We start from the raw sequence: 16,107 nt of genomic DNA, 5'->3' as shown, positions 1-16,107 counted from the left end.
TACTAGACTTGAGCGAGTTTGAGAAGCTGGCGATAAACGGCTTATCGCCGCGCATTTGGCAGTGTCTTTTTTTTTTTTCGTCAAAAAAACCCAGCGATTTTTTTTTTTTGCTCTTATCGGGGCTTATTGAATCGCTGTAGGCTTTTTTGGCGACAAGTGGCTTATCGCTGCTTATAGTATGAGGCCCTGAGTTGGAAAAGATGCAGGTACTGTTCTGTCCACAGTCTATATAGTGATCGCCTCGACTTTAACGTCTCATTCCAGTGCTAGATTAAGTCCCTTAAGGCTCTGCTGTGACCTGCCCCTTCCGATAGCTGGGTACAATCTTAACAAGGAAAAGAAGCATTTCTGGTTTTCAATGAAGGTGTTGTGTAGGTTTCAAATGGATTCTTGGGCAAAGCCTGTTGCCAGGCACAATGAAACAAGAAAAGGGGGTTAGGGGTGGGGAGGAATTAAAGGGGAAATAGAAGCAGGTGTGCTTATTTTTTAGTCTACTACTCCTCCCTGTTTCAGAAATGTATTTATTTTCCTTTCTGTGCCTCTATCGCAGCCAATAACAGCCGTAATATAACTCCTTCTTCTGGCTGGGGTAGGATACCACAGTTCCGACGCTGATAAAGGTGTTGCCTGTTCCATGGTCGGTTATTTTTGTCCTAACTAAGGATGTACATTATATCTCCTTCCCACATGTTTTTTTAACATTTTTTATTTCTAATGGCATTGTGGATTAGGTTTACCTGCTTTTCTCCCGAACTCGCCACTCTTAAGGTGCCTGCCAGGGACCCATTCATGGTGATCCTTAGCTGTGCAGAAGGATTAAGAGCCAGGCACAGGGCTGCTCCTATGGTGGTCTGGGATGCAAGTTTCCTATCCCGCAGCCTCCACCACGTGGTCCTTGCGTTCCAGAGAGGCTCTGTCCACTCAGTGGCCACTGATGCTACTTGATGGTCTGACCTTCCCAGCAGCTACATTGACCTCTGCTTCAGGGGCCTTGAAATATGAGCAGCTGCAGCTGGACTCTCTGGTTGCAAAGCCCAAGAAAGCAGCTGCAAAATGCAAATAATGTGCTACCTGCGATGCCAAGTTACTGGCCTCTCATCCCAAGAGGCTGTATACTGCTTGTATTGGAAAAATTACAGAAGACGCTCCTTCCCTTTTTTAAAATAACTGTATTGATTGACAGAAATCCTCTCTCATACAATCTTCTGCGAAATTAGGATCCCAGATTAATCTCAAACATTCCAGATCTCATGTGTCAGTAGACTAGGAAGACGAGTCTCTTTGGCTTTCCGGATCAGCCAGTCTTTTCTGAGCTGGATGGGAATCCTGCTCTAAAAATCTTGTGGTCCAGGAAGAGCTTTGAGCATTTATAGTTGGTTTCGTTGAAAGATGTCGGAGTCTTGGATCAAGCATTTCTGGGCCCCAGAAAGAAGGGCTTCCTGGTTCAAGACGCCCTTCAATGCACTATTGGCTTTGAAATTGGTGGAAAGATGTGGCAATGCAACAAGACGCTTTACGAAGATTCTCCATTCCATGAAGTCTGCAAAACATGGTCATCATCCTAAGATGGACCCGGTGATTGTGTGGATGTCGAAAGACGACCATCCCATTGGAAGATGGCTCTTCTAAAGAACCGATGGAGCAATGTATTGAGGTCTTGTTGCAAAAGCAATTCGCAGCTCTGGGAACAACTTTGAAACCAGCGACTGCCATGACCAGTATATCTAGAACAGTAAGAATCTGAAGACAGAATTGAAACAGACTTCCAGGCGCCATTGATTTTCTGTGTGGAGCATCCATGGACGTCATCCGATTACAGCGAGAACCTTTGTGTATGCAGTGGCTGCCATGAGGGCACTGTGATTGAAGCTTTGGACGGCAGACACATGTTCCAAGCTGTTGGTATCTCTGCCTTATAACAGTTCTTATCTTTTTGGGGAAGCTTTAGATAACATTCTTACCAGGCTCTCTAGGACCAAGTGTCAATTCCTGCCACAACTAAAAAAGGTCTAGAACATCCTTTGAGACCGCTAAGATGTAGTTTCCAGGAGGCCAAAGCCTACAGACCAAACCGGCCTTTAAACAGAAGTTGGGAGATACAGTCCCTGACATTTTCCAGGGCCCGACTCAGATCAAGCTTCAGTTTCTTGACTGTTGGATCCATACAAGAGGAGTCCTGGGTTCTCCATATCACAGAGGTTATGCCCCAAATTCTTGTCAAGTCCAGGCAGCCTCTTCAGTGGGTCTTGTCCACCAAGAGACCTGCACAAAGTGGTTGAATTAAGGCAGGCTATTAAAAATCTGTGCCATTTCAACTGATACCGCAAGGTCAACACGAACAGGGCTATTATTAAGTATTGTTTTTTTGGTTCCCACAGGGGGTAAGAAAATCTTCCCGCACTGGTTCAGTCTCTCGTAATCTTTATCCACATTTATTATTAATCAGGCAAAAAATAGACAAGGAAACTAACAGCACAACGTTTCAGGGTTCTTCCCTTCGTCTGATGCATACAATACTAAGTGACTTTAAACCTTATATACACTACCTCTGCTCAGACAAACACCCACCCTCCCTTTTGCTCTAATCTCTATTCAAACTCCCTGGGCTGACATGATCAGCAGTTTCTTCCCTTGTAACCAGATCTGCAGTTATTTAGTCTTTAGCTTATCTAAGCAGACATTTGCACTTCTCAGATCTCATTTAGGCGTATATTTTCTATTCTATGGCATCAATTATCTTTATATCTGGGTAAACAGACTGGTTACAACAGAGAGCTTTGGCATCACAGTTCTGCATATTTATGTATTGTATCAGATATGACTAATAGGTAGATTACAATATAGGTCCATATAAGCAGTGGTCGACAAATCACCAAAAAATCTACTCGCCGAACCAAAAAATCTACTCGCCGAACCAAAAAATCTACTCGCCACCTAGTACCAAACGTGTGCTGCTTGGGCCAATAGGTGCTCGCCACAATGTTAAATCCACTCGCCCGGGGCTTGCAAATGTATAGGTTTGTCGAACACTGCATATAAGCAACTATGTTTCTAATGCTTAAGTCGTGTGGTATGTATGTGTGGTATGTATGTATGTATATATGTGTGTGTTTATATAAAGCTACGGAGTCCTCGGCTTTATAGGAACTCCCTACATGTCTCATTAATTATAAACATTTCATTTTAGCAATATCGGGGGTACAGAGCACAAGATTATTTGTCGTTCGGTTTGGCGACGGCACCTAGAACATTCACCAAAGTGATTGTAGTAATCACAGCGAAACTTTGGCAAACTGGGATATTTGTCATGCCTGATCTAGACCAGGGGAGCGCAAACTTTTTGTGCTGCGCCCCCCTGTCACTCTGCCCCCGGCTCTTGCGCCCCCCTGCCTACTTTCATTCGCGTCAGATGACGCTGCGTGGGCGTGTGACGTCAGGTCACATGGTGCCGCGGCGTCTATTGACGCCGTGTTGCCATGGCGACGCAACACAGACGGCTGAATCCCGGTAAGTAAACAGTTGCAGGGGCCTCACGCGATCCCCCGGCATTTAATTTAAATGCCTGGGGGAAGAGCGCGGGGCCTCTGCAACTGCCCGCACCCCCCCAGCACAATCTCCCGCCCCCCACTTTGCGCACCGCTGATCTAGACTATTGGCTAATAAAGGCTCTCTCAGAACACCTAGCACAACTTGATTCCTGCTCAAATTATTCAATTTCTTTTGGGTCCTGTTCAATACGCAACAGAGTATATAGAATAAGGGGAATGAACCCCATGATGTCCGGTGCTCTACAGAGTATATAGCTGGCTAAGTATGGGTTAATGTATTGTAGGCAACCTCAAACGCATATTTTATTGGAGGTGCTTATGTTTTATAAAGAAGTATAACCCATACAATTGACCTTCCAGAAGGGAGATTTGATATACGTCCTATACGGGACGAAACGCGTCAGAGGATAGGAGTCTCTGTGATGTCCAGCACCATGTCTGAATAAAGCTGATTTTAATTTTCATCCTTGGCTGAGTTCCTATCTATGCAGTGACCGCCTACAAACTTACCTTTTACTCAACAGAGTATAGTATCGTTACTCCCATTAAAACTGACCAACATCATCCATGAATTTCACTTTTCCCTAAGGATCAAACATTCATCCCACCTACAGTTGATGCACCTCATTGGTCTCTTAAATTTATGGCCGTGGTTCCATGGGCCAGATTCCATCTCTGATGGTTACAGGTCAATTTTATTTGATGCGGGAGGATCACGTTTCCCACTCTTAAGACAAAATTCCTCCATTGGCAGCCACAAGTCTACATTGCATTCAACAGGGACTATGGCAACTTCTTGTCCTGTGCTTTCTCTGCCCATCTGTAAGACAGCAACATGGTCCTCATTACATACCGTCTGAAGCACTATAACCACTGTAGCCGATGCCTAGAGATCTTACCTAATGTGAGATTTAGGAGGAAGGTTTTACAAGCTGTAATTCCGTCGGCTACGAAATATGTACCCACCCAATCTATTTAACTGCATCTATGCAGTTGGTTGCCTGGAGCAGGAAATCTCCCAGTTTTATTCCTGGAAACCTCTGGATCGAATACAGGTGTTATATATATATATATATATATATATATATATATATATATATATCTATATATCTCTATCAGTGTTCGACAAACCTATACATTTGCTCGCCCCGGGCGAGTGGATTTAACATCGTGGCGAGCTCCTATTGGCCCAAGCAGCACACATGTGGTACTAGGTGGCGAGTAGATTTTTTTGTGATTTGTCGACCACTGTATGTATATGTATGTATATATATATATATATATATATATATATATCAACTGTAAATATTCCTGTATATTCATTTGCATGTCTTAGACAGGTCTGCAACCCTGTCTTTCACCATTATCGTCCAGCACACAGCACTTCCACTGCAGCAAGGGATTCTGGGAAATGACATGCAAATGAGCACACAGTGCAACCTTTTTATCTCAAGCTCATATTACATGATGCAAAGTCAGTTAACCCACTCACAGACATGTTTCAACCTTGATGGGTATCATCAGTGTGAGATTGGTTTCTGACATTTGCTCATTTGAGATTAAAGAGTAGGTAATCACCACATTTATTAAGGTTATGGTGGGTAAAAAAAAGGGACAAAAACCCTCCACAGTATAGCATATAGCAACTGTAAATATTCCTGTATATTCATTTGCATGTCTTAGACAGGTCTGCAACCCTGTCTTTCACCATTTGCTGCAGGTTTGTGTGTATATATATATATATATATATATATATATTTATATATATATATATATATACACACACACACACACACACACACACACACACACACACACTGTTCGACAAACCTATACATTTGCACGCCCCGGGCGAGTGGATTTAACATTGTGGCGAGCTCCTATTGGCCCAAGCAGCACATGTGTGGTACTAGGTGGCGAGTAGATTTTTTTTGTTCGGCGAGTAGATTTTTTGGTGATTTGTCGACCACTGTATGTGTATATATATATATATATATATAAACATTTTTTTATTTTTTCTATAATCTATATATTTTATAGGATTTTGTCCCCCACACTGATTAGATCCATTAAGGTCGAAACAACTGTCTGTGGGTGGGTTTGCTGGCTATGCATATTAACCCTGGCTGTGCTCAAAGCTGTGACCATGCAGTAAGCTTAAGCCTATAGGGAACCATGTTAATGGTTTTGAATCAAAGGTGGCACTGTGTGCTCATTTGCATGTCATTTCCCAGAATCCCTTGCTGCAGTGGAAGTGCTGTGTGCTGGGTGATAATGGTGTAAGGCGGGGTTGCAGACCTGTCTAAGACATGCAAATGAGCATACAGTAATATTTCCATTTGCTATATATATAGATATCTATCTCAATGGGTGATATTTTTGCTTTAAGTATATTGTAAGTCTTTGAATAGGTCATAGTAGACATATCATTTTCATTCATGTCCGTTAAACTTTTGATAAACTGTAGGATAAAGAAGGTCAAATAGGATATTACCACGTTTGCTATAGTGACAAAAGCTCTTATGCTCAGAAGCGGTCTTCCCCTGCTCATGACGACTTCAACTCATTTGACTGGAGCCTGAATTTTTCTTAGCAGGGTAGAGTCTTCCAGCGTATTGAATCAGGCCAAAACGAGTGTTTGTTGTTCTTTGTACCATTACATATGAAATCTGTAATAAAAAAATAAACTGCCGACAGCTACTTATACACTACTTATACAAAATGCTATATGGTGGGTTTTATCCTTCCCAACAGTAAACTGAGCGATTTATTAGAAAATACCCCATTATTTGAAAAGATTTGGTTCGGCCAAGGAATGAAACCTTTCTCTTGTCTATTGGAATTTTTAATCAGTGATCAAAATAAACAATGGGCGTATTTTTTTGTAAGTGGTTCACCGGATGATTCAGGAATCATGTTGTCATTTGGCTGCTTGGGTCATACATATTTGGCTTATTTCAGTATATTGCATCAGACAAAGGAAATTATTCAATTATAATAGGACTTCACCTAGTAGAATCGACAGAAACTGAAAAAGTTCCTATATAAACAGATTCAAACCAACAAAACGCTAAAATGTTTTTATTATTTTTATTTTTTGCATTGTCAAATAAAATGTAGCAGACCTCTTGTAGGAGCTGCTTTAGCCACTGGTCTATAGGTTGAGTAGCACTGGCTCTCTGACAGTGTGGGAAGTTCCCTGCTGCTGACTCAACAGCTTGCAACCTTCTAGATTGCTATATAAAAATATCAGAAATGTTTTTCCCTGGTCTTTGCTGAATAACAGAGGTAGGTACATTTAGCAGTGCATGCTTTTAAAATAATGTTACACTGTTTATAAGTTTATTTATAAAATGTTTTACCAGGAAGTAATACATTGTTTTCAAGTATGTCCTGGGCATAGAGTTATGATGATGAATAATACATGGTTACAAATACATAGTTACATAAGTGAACAGGGTATACATTATATACAATACATTGCATGCACAGTAAGAGATAATATATATTATGGGCGTATGTAACGGTTACAGACGAGGTTAAAATGTGAGGCAGCTTTAGTTTTGAAAGAACTTAGACTGGTGGTGGCTGTGAGTGTCTCCAGTAGATAGTTCCAGTTTTGGGGTGCAAGTTATTGTGGAGAGGGGGTCACTGTTTGTCAATAAAGCAGTGTAATTTAATCACTGTGCTGGTATAATTGAAAGTATTGTATTGTAACTTATTCATTATTAAATTAAATATACTATTCAATGGTTTTGTTTCAGGTCTCTCTTAATGATAACAAGTTTGTACTCTAAATGTAGAGCTTTGGGTCTCTGACACATACCCTGCCTCCCATTTTGTTTACATTAAACCACATATCAGAGCACTGGATACATTTGAGACTAATAGTTAATTTTATTTAATTTAATTCTCAGCTGTCTGGTTTTATTTCCTTTATTTATTGGGTGTCCATTTGCACCCATAACGATAGGTGCTGTCCCATTTTTGCACTACAGTTTAGTTAAGGTGACTGAATAGATTAATGAAAAAAGTCCTTGTAAATTATAAACGGGAAGCTTGTGTTCTCTGTCGTATTTCACAAGGTATTGTTAATACATTACTCTAAAGAGATTAATTTGAACAGACTAACTTATCTACAGAAAGTGTGTGTGTGTGTGTGTGTGTGTGTGTGTGTGTGTGTGTGTGTGTGTGTGTGTGTGTGTGTGTGTGTGTGTGTGTGTGTGTGTGTGTGTGTGTGTGTGTGTGTGTGTGTGTGTGTGTGTGTGTGTGTGTATATAATAACAAAAAAAAACAAAAATATATATATATATATTTTTTTTTTGTTATTGTAGCATTAGTGTCTCCTGCATTTAAGCATGCTGATGTTTGTTTGTAGAGACTTTGTCTTTCTTCTTTCTGTTTTTTTTTGGGGGGGGGGGGGGTTCTTTTTGGAAATGTATAACATTTAGGTTTGTCACACATTCTAGGAAGTAGTAGCATACATTCCTTTTAAAGTGGACTTCCAGGTCTGTAGGCAATGATAATGTATATTAATTACTGCAGCACTAGCTGATCTCATAATTTGACTGTTTGAGGATTAAAAGATTAAATAATTCATCACTAACTCATCAACAAACATGCATTGGTAGCTTTGTTTTACTTTTATATGGTATTAAAGCGTTTAATCTTAATTTAATTTCTTTCCATTTAAGTGCCAAGGACGATCTTGATCTTGATGCCCTGGCTGCGGAAATAGAGGGTGCTGGGGCAGCCAAAGAGCAAAAGGCTAAAGGGAAAAAGAAGAAAGACAAGAAGAAGCAAGATTTTGAGTAAATATCTGTTTCTTTAACATATTAAATCAAAAAAGGTCCTATGCTGTGTTCTAATTTCGTCTGTTTCTTTGTAGTGAAGATGATATCTTGAAGGAACTGGAAGAGTTATCCATAGAAACCCCAGGGGGAAATGGAGATAAAGAACAAACGGCCAAGGTAAGTCTGTTGTGATGGCTATCATAGCCATTTTGGGGATGGGGGGGGGGAGGGATTGTTTTACAACCTGTAACATCTGCACCATGTAATTAATGGCGGAAAAGGGCAGGCTAGAAAGCACAATTATTTGACGTCCAGGTTTCCTGCAAAATGCTCAATGATCCATTTTTCTTGATACTGTACAAGATTGCACACAAAATCACTCTCATAGTGAACTGTATCCTTTCTCTCCCAGCAAACAAATGCTGAAATACGTACCTGCAGTGAGAAGATTGTCATAGAGGCAAAACAAATACCCATGAGTTTATGCTGCTTCCTTTATATCAACAGTGCCGTTGTCAATTGTTCTCTTTGTACATTAAGAAATAACTGTGTCTGTAGTTCTAATCTCTACCAATAGCCCAATCTACCAGGTGTTTTATTAGTACAACAGATTAACTATAATCAAACCTATGGCTAGTCTTTGTTGGTAAATGTGCAAATGGAGTGTGTGATAAGTATACCTTTTCTATTTTATTTGCCAAAAGTTAGAAACGGAAGATTTTGAAAATCTCCTCTCCAAGCAAGAGAAGAAAAAGAAAAGACAAAAGGGCAAGAAAAACAACTTGGACGACGATGAAGACAATAGTGATGAAATGGAGAGCAAAGACCCCAAATCCAGAAAAGGAGAAAAATCCAAAACTGGCGACATGTCTGAGAGCGATGACGACGATAATTTTAATAAGACTTCTAAGAAAGCAAAGGGCAAAAACCAGAAGGCACCAAAAAAGCCAGAGATTGCCGAGGAAAGTAAAGATCAGGGCAAAGTGGTTAAAGAAAAGGAAAGACCCGAGTTCTCAGCAGACAGTGACGCAGAGTCAGATGAGGTCAGTCAAGGTAAGAAGGGGCAGAAGCAGAAGGCCAAACCGGCGGCTAAAGTGGAAAGTGGAGAGGAAGAAGAGGATTTCAAAATGAAGACGACTGCTCAAAAGAAGGCAGAGAAGAAAGAGCGAGAGAAGAAGAAACGGGAGGAGGAGAAGGCCAAACAATGGAAGCAGAAGGAAAAGGAAGAAGCGGAAGGTGGCAAAAAAGAGCAGGTCAAACCAAAGGAGGGGGAGGACATTGCTGCTCCCAACAAGGAGGGGAAGGCTGAGGAGGAGCCAGAAACCACCACAGCGGCTGCTTTGGCAGAGCTGGATGCAGAAGGTATGTATACGGATCAAAGGAAATGATGTAAAAAGGATCATGCTTGTGAGCCGGATAAAGTACCCCAGATAAGTACTTAATTGGTATTGGCGTTAAGTTTTTAGCACACTGCATTCATCTATTGTTAACAATCATGGATGGTAAATAGTGTGGTTGAACCAGCTTGAGTTACAAAATCATTTGTATTTCTTGACGAACCGGAAGTTTCTTTGAGATAAAGCGCAGCTATAAAAATATGCCGTGCAGACCAGGCGCACACTCTTAACTAATAACTGGAGGAATAAAACACCTGTTAAAAGGTTGCATCGAGTGCAGCTTGAGGCCTCGTTCAGGGTGCCAGCTGCAGGACTCTGAGGGAGGGCGGGTCGGAGTCTGTGCGGCAGTTTGCTGGGCGATCTGTGTTTATCCCACAGCAGACTTTTCAGCGTTGGGGAGGGGGCGGGGTTACACACAGCAGGGTAAGTATCGAGGTTGCAGTCATGAAATCATTCTGAAGAATGATTTCATTGGCTGCCTAGGTCCCAGTGACGCTGCTGCAGCTCCAAAAAAACGAAATTTTCGTATATTGAAACTGTAGTCAGCTTCAACTCCTGGCCTCGGAGACAGGGCGGTTGCTACCCTGACAACCAGAATTCAAATTGAATACTTTGTTTCTCACGGCAGCACGCACAGCAGCACGCCCTCCCTCCGAAGCCAGCACCCTGAACGAGGCCTGAGAATTGAGCAGAAGCGCCTGCTCCTTTAACCTCAACTGCTGGCGTTTTCTATTTTTTTATTTTTAAGCAATACAATATTGCTTCAATATTCCTGTATGGTGATCATTGTGTGAGTGTTAAGTCAGTGAAGTAATGGTATCTGTTCTGCACAGTTTGCTTTGAAATGTTGACATTTGACTTAAAAAAATTTTTTGTCAACTTCAGATGATGAGGGGGACAAAAAGAAAAAAGACAAGAAGAAGAAAAAGGGGGAAAAGGAAGAAAAGGAGAAGAAAAAGGGTCCCAGTAAAGCTACTGTTAAAGCCATGCAGGAAGCTTTGGCTAAAATGAAGGAGGAAGAGGAGAGACTAAAGAGAGAGGAGGAAGAGCAACTAAAACGATTGGAGGAGCTGGAAGCTAAGCGCCTAGAAGAGGTACTCCAAACGCAAATGTGACCGGTTTTTGCCATCATTTAGTCCTGGAGGTTACTGAAATATATTTCTGGTACCTTTTTAATGGAGCGACATGGCATCATTTAATACCAAGGTAGCATTTTCTCTTGCGCGAAGTGCTCTTTTCTTCACCCGTTGGTTTGTGTGCAGCAACCACAGCAGTGCTTTTCAAGGTTGAAATAAAGAAACATGTTGGCATTAGTAAAACACTTTTTAAGGGAGTGTTTAAGCCTTGAGCACATTCAGTAAGTTAACAGTTGTGCGTACCCTACCAGTTCTCATGTGTATGCTAATTTTGTTTACCTTTTCAAGTACTATCCTAAAACCTCTTCCCTGTACCACAGAGCATTACATGACTACATAAAGGTGTGAAATACGGCTATTAATTCGGGAAAAACAATGTTCTCACAACCTTGAAGAAAAGATAAATCTGTTTAATTCCTATATAGTTCGGAGGGAGTGCCATCTTTCTGCAGTTTTTGTATAGCTTTTGACAGTCACATAATGTTGTAGAGCTACTAAAGCAACATGCCACCCATCAAACCATAAAATACCATCTTTTAACAGCAAGTTCTTAATCAAGAAGTTGCTGGGAGAAGTACTTGTAAGCATTAGTCATGTGTTTTTTCTGTCAGGAACGACTGGAGCAAGAACGAAAAGAGAAGAAGAAACAGAAAGAGAAGGATAGAAAAGAACGCTTGAAGAAGGAAGGGAAGCTGCTGACCAAAACGCAGAGAGAGGCCAGAGCCCGAGCAGAAGCTACGCTTAAGGTCCTCCAAGCTCAGGGTATGTAATGCATGTCATGGCAAACTGATTGGCTAATGCCATTTAGCAAGCTATTCTCCTTTTTTTGCGGCAAAGCAAAAATAATAGATTTAGTGTGATCATTTTCCACATATGAGTGCTCTGTCTTGCCTTTGGCGGTTTGTTTAGGTGGCATCAACAATCTTGGTTAGCCACTGTTTTTTATCTTTCGTCTTAAAGGATTCATTTATGCAATATCCTACATGTGTATTTTTTTTATTTTTTATAAATCAGTTGTGTAGTATTAGATAATACTTACGATTTTTTTTTATTCAACTTAATGCCATTTTTAATGCGTGTTAATATACTGATCATTCGTTGATTTCAATAGCAGGTTTTAGCACACTTTCCCAGCAGTGGAACATTTTCCTGTTTGTGATAATTTGTTGCCAATATTCCCAGCAGTTTGAGCTGTAAACTGTAATAATAATGTTACCTTGGTAATAAAAGGAGGGATTGTAGCTGCTGAGTTACTGACTGAAGGATTGATTGAAACTGTAAGGCAGCCATTTAGTAAACCCTGGAAAGCAGGGTCTTTGCTGATTGATTACGGGAGAACAAATTGATCAGCATCTTAAGTAATTTGTGTTTAATAAAGATAACCAAAGGCTGCATATTTATTATTTAACCACCTACCTAGTGCAATTTTATGACCGTGATTGCATGTTTTACTTCTACAGGTATTGAGGTGCCATCCAAAGACTCTGTGCCAAAGAAAAAGCCAATTTATATAGACAAAAAGAAAAAAAAGCTGCAGCAACCCCAGATTAAAGAGGGTAAATCATGTTTTCTTTGCCTTTATTCTATTTATTCTATGTTCGGGTCACATTGCATTTTAATTGTTTTATTGCTTCAGTTGCTTGCAATGTATCAGTGTGAACAATGTCTTCCAGCAGAGCAAACCGTTTCTATACCGAATAGTAAGTCATTTGTAATACTTTCAGAGCCAATCGAGGTGACTTCTCCAGTAGAAGATATTCCAGAACCTCCCGTATCTGCAAAGGAAGAGGCCCTCGTCTCAGAGGAGCCACCAGGTCAGTAATATCACACGCATCCCGTAACTGTACCTTTCCATATTGGGGTACAAATTCATGTGTTAATACCCCTGCCTTTAAAATGAATATGTATAAAGCTTTGGTCAGGCAGCGGTTCCCAATGCCTAGACAGTGTTTTGTTCTATTTACAAAATGGAAATCAGAAACAATTTGCATACATTTAAAGCCACATAGGGTCTAAAGTTGCATTCCAGTATGTGTCCCTAAGGCGCTCTACCATATTATAGACATCAGCAGGAAGCCACTACTGTGAGGAACTCCTGTTGAAAAGTGCATGTTTGATGCCATCGGGTTGCTGGGCAATACAGGGTAATGCTAGTAATGTCAAGATGTGCAATTTTATAACTACAGCCAGTCTATGCATCCAAGATCCTTCACATAATTAAATTAAAATGTTCCCCACTGTTTCTCATTAGCTGATGCGAATAAATTATATTTTATTTGTGATGTCACTTGCGACACGGGATGTTACAATGTATTGTACATCATCACTAGTCCTTCCACGGCTCTGTTGTACTGTATATTGCGACTGAGGACCAGTGCAGGTACTAGAGAATCTCAGTATGTTGCAGTTTTTCTGATCCTTTCACTCTTACAAATGATGTCAGTAATCCAAGATTGCTTCCTTCTGTCCCATAGAGAGCAAAAAAAAAAAGCAACATTTTGGGATGCACGTTTTTAATATGTTTAGGCTACATTTTAAAAGGGGCTAAAGGCTTTCTAAAAACGTTCATCTCCATTAAGTATGAGAGGGGAAATTAAATGTAGACCAGTAAACCTTTTAACAATCGTGATGGGAGGGAATTCCCTTCTCCCCTTAAACATGAAGAGCCGCTTTGTACCATGTAAATAATTATGCTGGTGGGGACCAGTAATGTGGCCTAAATAGTAAATCGTCTTACGGTCTCAAGCAGAAAAGTATTTCTGATGTTCTAACAAACTGAGGGGCCTCTCACAAAGTTAACGAACATGCTTTTTCCAGAAGACCTTAATCAGGATAGTGAGACCGACAAAGAAGGTATTATGCTGCAGTTTGACGCATGGCTCTGTGGTTTCCTGGCAATGGGTTTTGGATTTTGTTTGTGTGGCGTGCTTAAAAGCTACATCTAGGCAGGAAGCTGTGACATCATGCTTGGCTTTTTCAGTAGATTCCAGTCTAATTAAAGCAGTACCCTTTTATTTGGACTAGCTCTATGCAATCAGAGAATAGAAATCTTAGCATTATCTTTTATATATGCATTGCTTAAATAGAAGTGGCATTGTGGTGTGCTTACATAGTGCTACACATATGCATACTTTTTTTTTATATATTTCCCTGTTATAAGTAACTGCTACTTTACCTCTACATATGCACATTCTATGTACCCTGTTTTGTTGGGCATTATTAACACTAACTTAAACACCTATTCAATATGCTATGAAGCATTGTCCCCTTTTTAGTCCCAATTAGTTTGAATGCAGCTTTTCTCTTCCAGCAGGGATAGATCTTTGTATCCAGTTTTACTCTTGCCGTGTTTTGTGCTTTGCTTGATTCACAAAGATGTGTGTGCTCTTACTTGAAGTTTAACCTAAATTAAGAAGTCGTAAACATTAGCTTGACATGATCATCCGGTTTAAACAAACAATTTTTTTTTTTTTAAATGTTATGGAATTGTTTCCCCCTACTCGGAATACATCCATATTTCTATTTGCACATATTGCAAAGTATGTCGTTTAATAACTTGAACAGATAAAGGTTGGACATGGCAACTGTTTTTCAATCATCTTTGCTAATATGACTGTACTGTCTCACTTCTAGTAACAGAAGAAGAGGCGGGTGTGGATGACTGGGAAGCTATTATCAGTGATGAAGAGAAAGGTATGCATCTAGAGCTTTATGTATTGATTTTGTTGACGCTTTCCTGTGCATTTTCGGCCTCTGGGCATCAAATGTTTTATATTATCTCTCTCCCCCCCTCCCCTCCTCCTCCTACTGAGCTATGATATACATAGTGGATGTGTCGGCAACCATTATTTGCAGTCAGAAGATGCTAGAACTAGCAATGAGATTTTTAGGAATGATGTTGCTAAGAGCGCTGCTTTCCTTCCTCATGCGTAGCCCAAGTTCCTGCTCTACTTTCTCTGCTTCCTATATTCGGGCTGGAAAAGAGCAGCTGGATCTCTGATCCTGTGTAAAGTAAGCAGTGGTGCCAGTAAACTAAAAGGAGCAAAAAAAATGCTCCCAGGTGCTGAATCTCCTTAATTCTTAATGCCAGCAGCAACCTTGGAGCATTTCACTTTTTAACTCGCAGGATGAAGGTTTATCATTGATTTGGTGCCAGAGGTGCCTATAAACGAAGTGATTTCCATTTGGTTACTAAGCATACCGTCTGTAATGGCGTTGCTTGGGAATGGTGAATGTTTTAGGAGGTGCATTAGCTGCCTCTCCATTGATGGCTTAGATTATACAAAATCATGCTCGGTTTTTGAATGCTTGATGCAATGTGATCTTTTTCATCAGAGGCAAAAACTGTCCACATCGAAGTTCAGGAAAAAAACGAAGAGGAGGATGAAGATGACGAGGATGAGGGTGAAAGTGACGACGACGACGACGAAGGAGAGAGTGAGGGCAGTGACGATGGGAAGTCTTCAGAGGAAAAGCTGCCAGATTCTCAGTCTGTCGGGTCAAAACCTGCAGAGAAAAAGCCCAGCAAAGAGCTGAGCTCCGAGTCGGAGTCTGACTCTGATGATGACCGCACCAAAGACGAGCGACTGTACGACAAAGCGAAGAAGCGAATAGAGGTGCTTGTTTGTCTTTTGCAGCACCAAATGGGATGTGAACACTTGTCAAGAAGCTGGATGCTTAAGGCCCTTTTGATGCTTTTTATACGAAAAGGCTGGTCTTGTAGGATATATTCAATTGAGTTTCATAGGTAGTTAACACTATTTCAAAGGTGTACAGGAAGCAGAAAATATAGTTTGCAATGATTACAAATATTTAACAGAATTCTCATTTAGGTGTCCTGGAAGTATTTCAGAAATGACCTTTAATACATATTTCCATGCATCAGTGTTAACCGCAAATAAAAAAAACTATTGTATTGGCTGATTTTGTTGGCCACTACAATTGTAACCAGATCTGTAAAATTCAGACCTGAATAAGCCCCTAACTATTTAAAAAAAAAGAAGTTAAAAATAAAAAAAAAAAGATTGGTGGGCAGACTTGGGAATATTTTCTTTTCATTGAAATATTTTAAATACTTGAAGCACGTATCTGGAGTGGTTTAGATTAATCTCTGGTTATTTCCTGTGATCAACACTCTTTTTAGCAGAGTCTGGGTGTTTGGTTATTTATGGGTATTTACATCCCCTAGAACAACTCTCTCTGTCCCTCAAACTGCTGAATGCCTTCCATGACA

General features: G+C 40.5%; 1 protein-coding gene across 2 annotated transcripts in view; it reads left to right on the top strand.

The window, feature by feature from the left end:
- EIF5B (eukaryotic translation initiation factor 5B) overlaps positions 1-16,107 on the top strand; it is a 35,878-nt gene that overhangs the window by 8,028 nt on the left and 11,743 nt on the right. Inside the window, exons 2-11 of one of the 2 annotated variants that reach the window (XM_075590478.1) lie at positions 8,243-8,359; positions 8,437-8,518; positions 9,046-9,703; positions 10,624-10,832; positions 11,486-11,636; positions 12,335-12,430; positions 12,599-12,688; positions 13,692-13,727; positions 14,508-14,567; positions 15,210-15,490. In XM_075590478.1, the coding sequence (XP_075446593.1) occupies positions 8,243-8,359; positions 8,437-8,518; positions 9,046-9,703; positions 10,624-10,832; positions 11,486-11,636; positions 12,335-12,430; positions 12,599-12,688; positions 13,692-13,727; positions 14,508-14,567; positions 15,210-15,490 (1,780 nt within the window). The remainder of the gene's footprint in view (positions 1-8,242; positions 8,360-8,436; positions 8,519-9,045; positions 9,704-10,623; positions 10,833-11,485; positions 11,637-12,334; positions 12,431-12,598; positions 12,689-13,691; positions 13,728-14,507; positions 14,568-15,209; positions 15,491-16,107) is intronic. The other variant, XM_075590479.1, reaches the window with a different exon arrangement.

The sequence above is a fragment of the Ascaphus truei genome, chromosome 3, assembly GCF_040206685.1.
Source record: "Ascaphus truei isolate aAscTru1 chromosome 3, aAscTru1.hap1, whole genome shotgun sequence".
In the NCBI taxonomy this organism is placed as follows: domain Eukaryota; kingdom Metazoa; phylum Chordata; class Amphibia; order Anura; family Ascaphidae; genus Ascaphus; species Ascaphus truei.
Note: the sequence above shows the minus strand (reverse complement) of the source record. Positions and strands in the feature narration are given on the sequence as shown.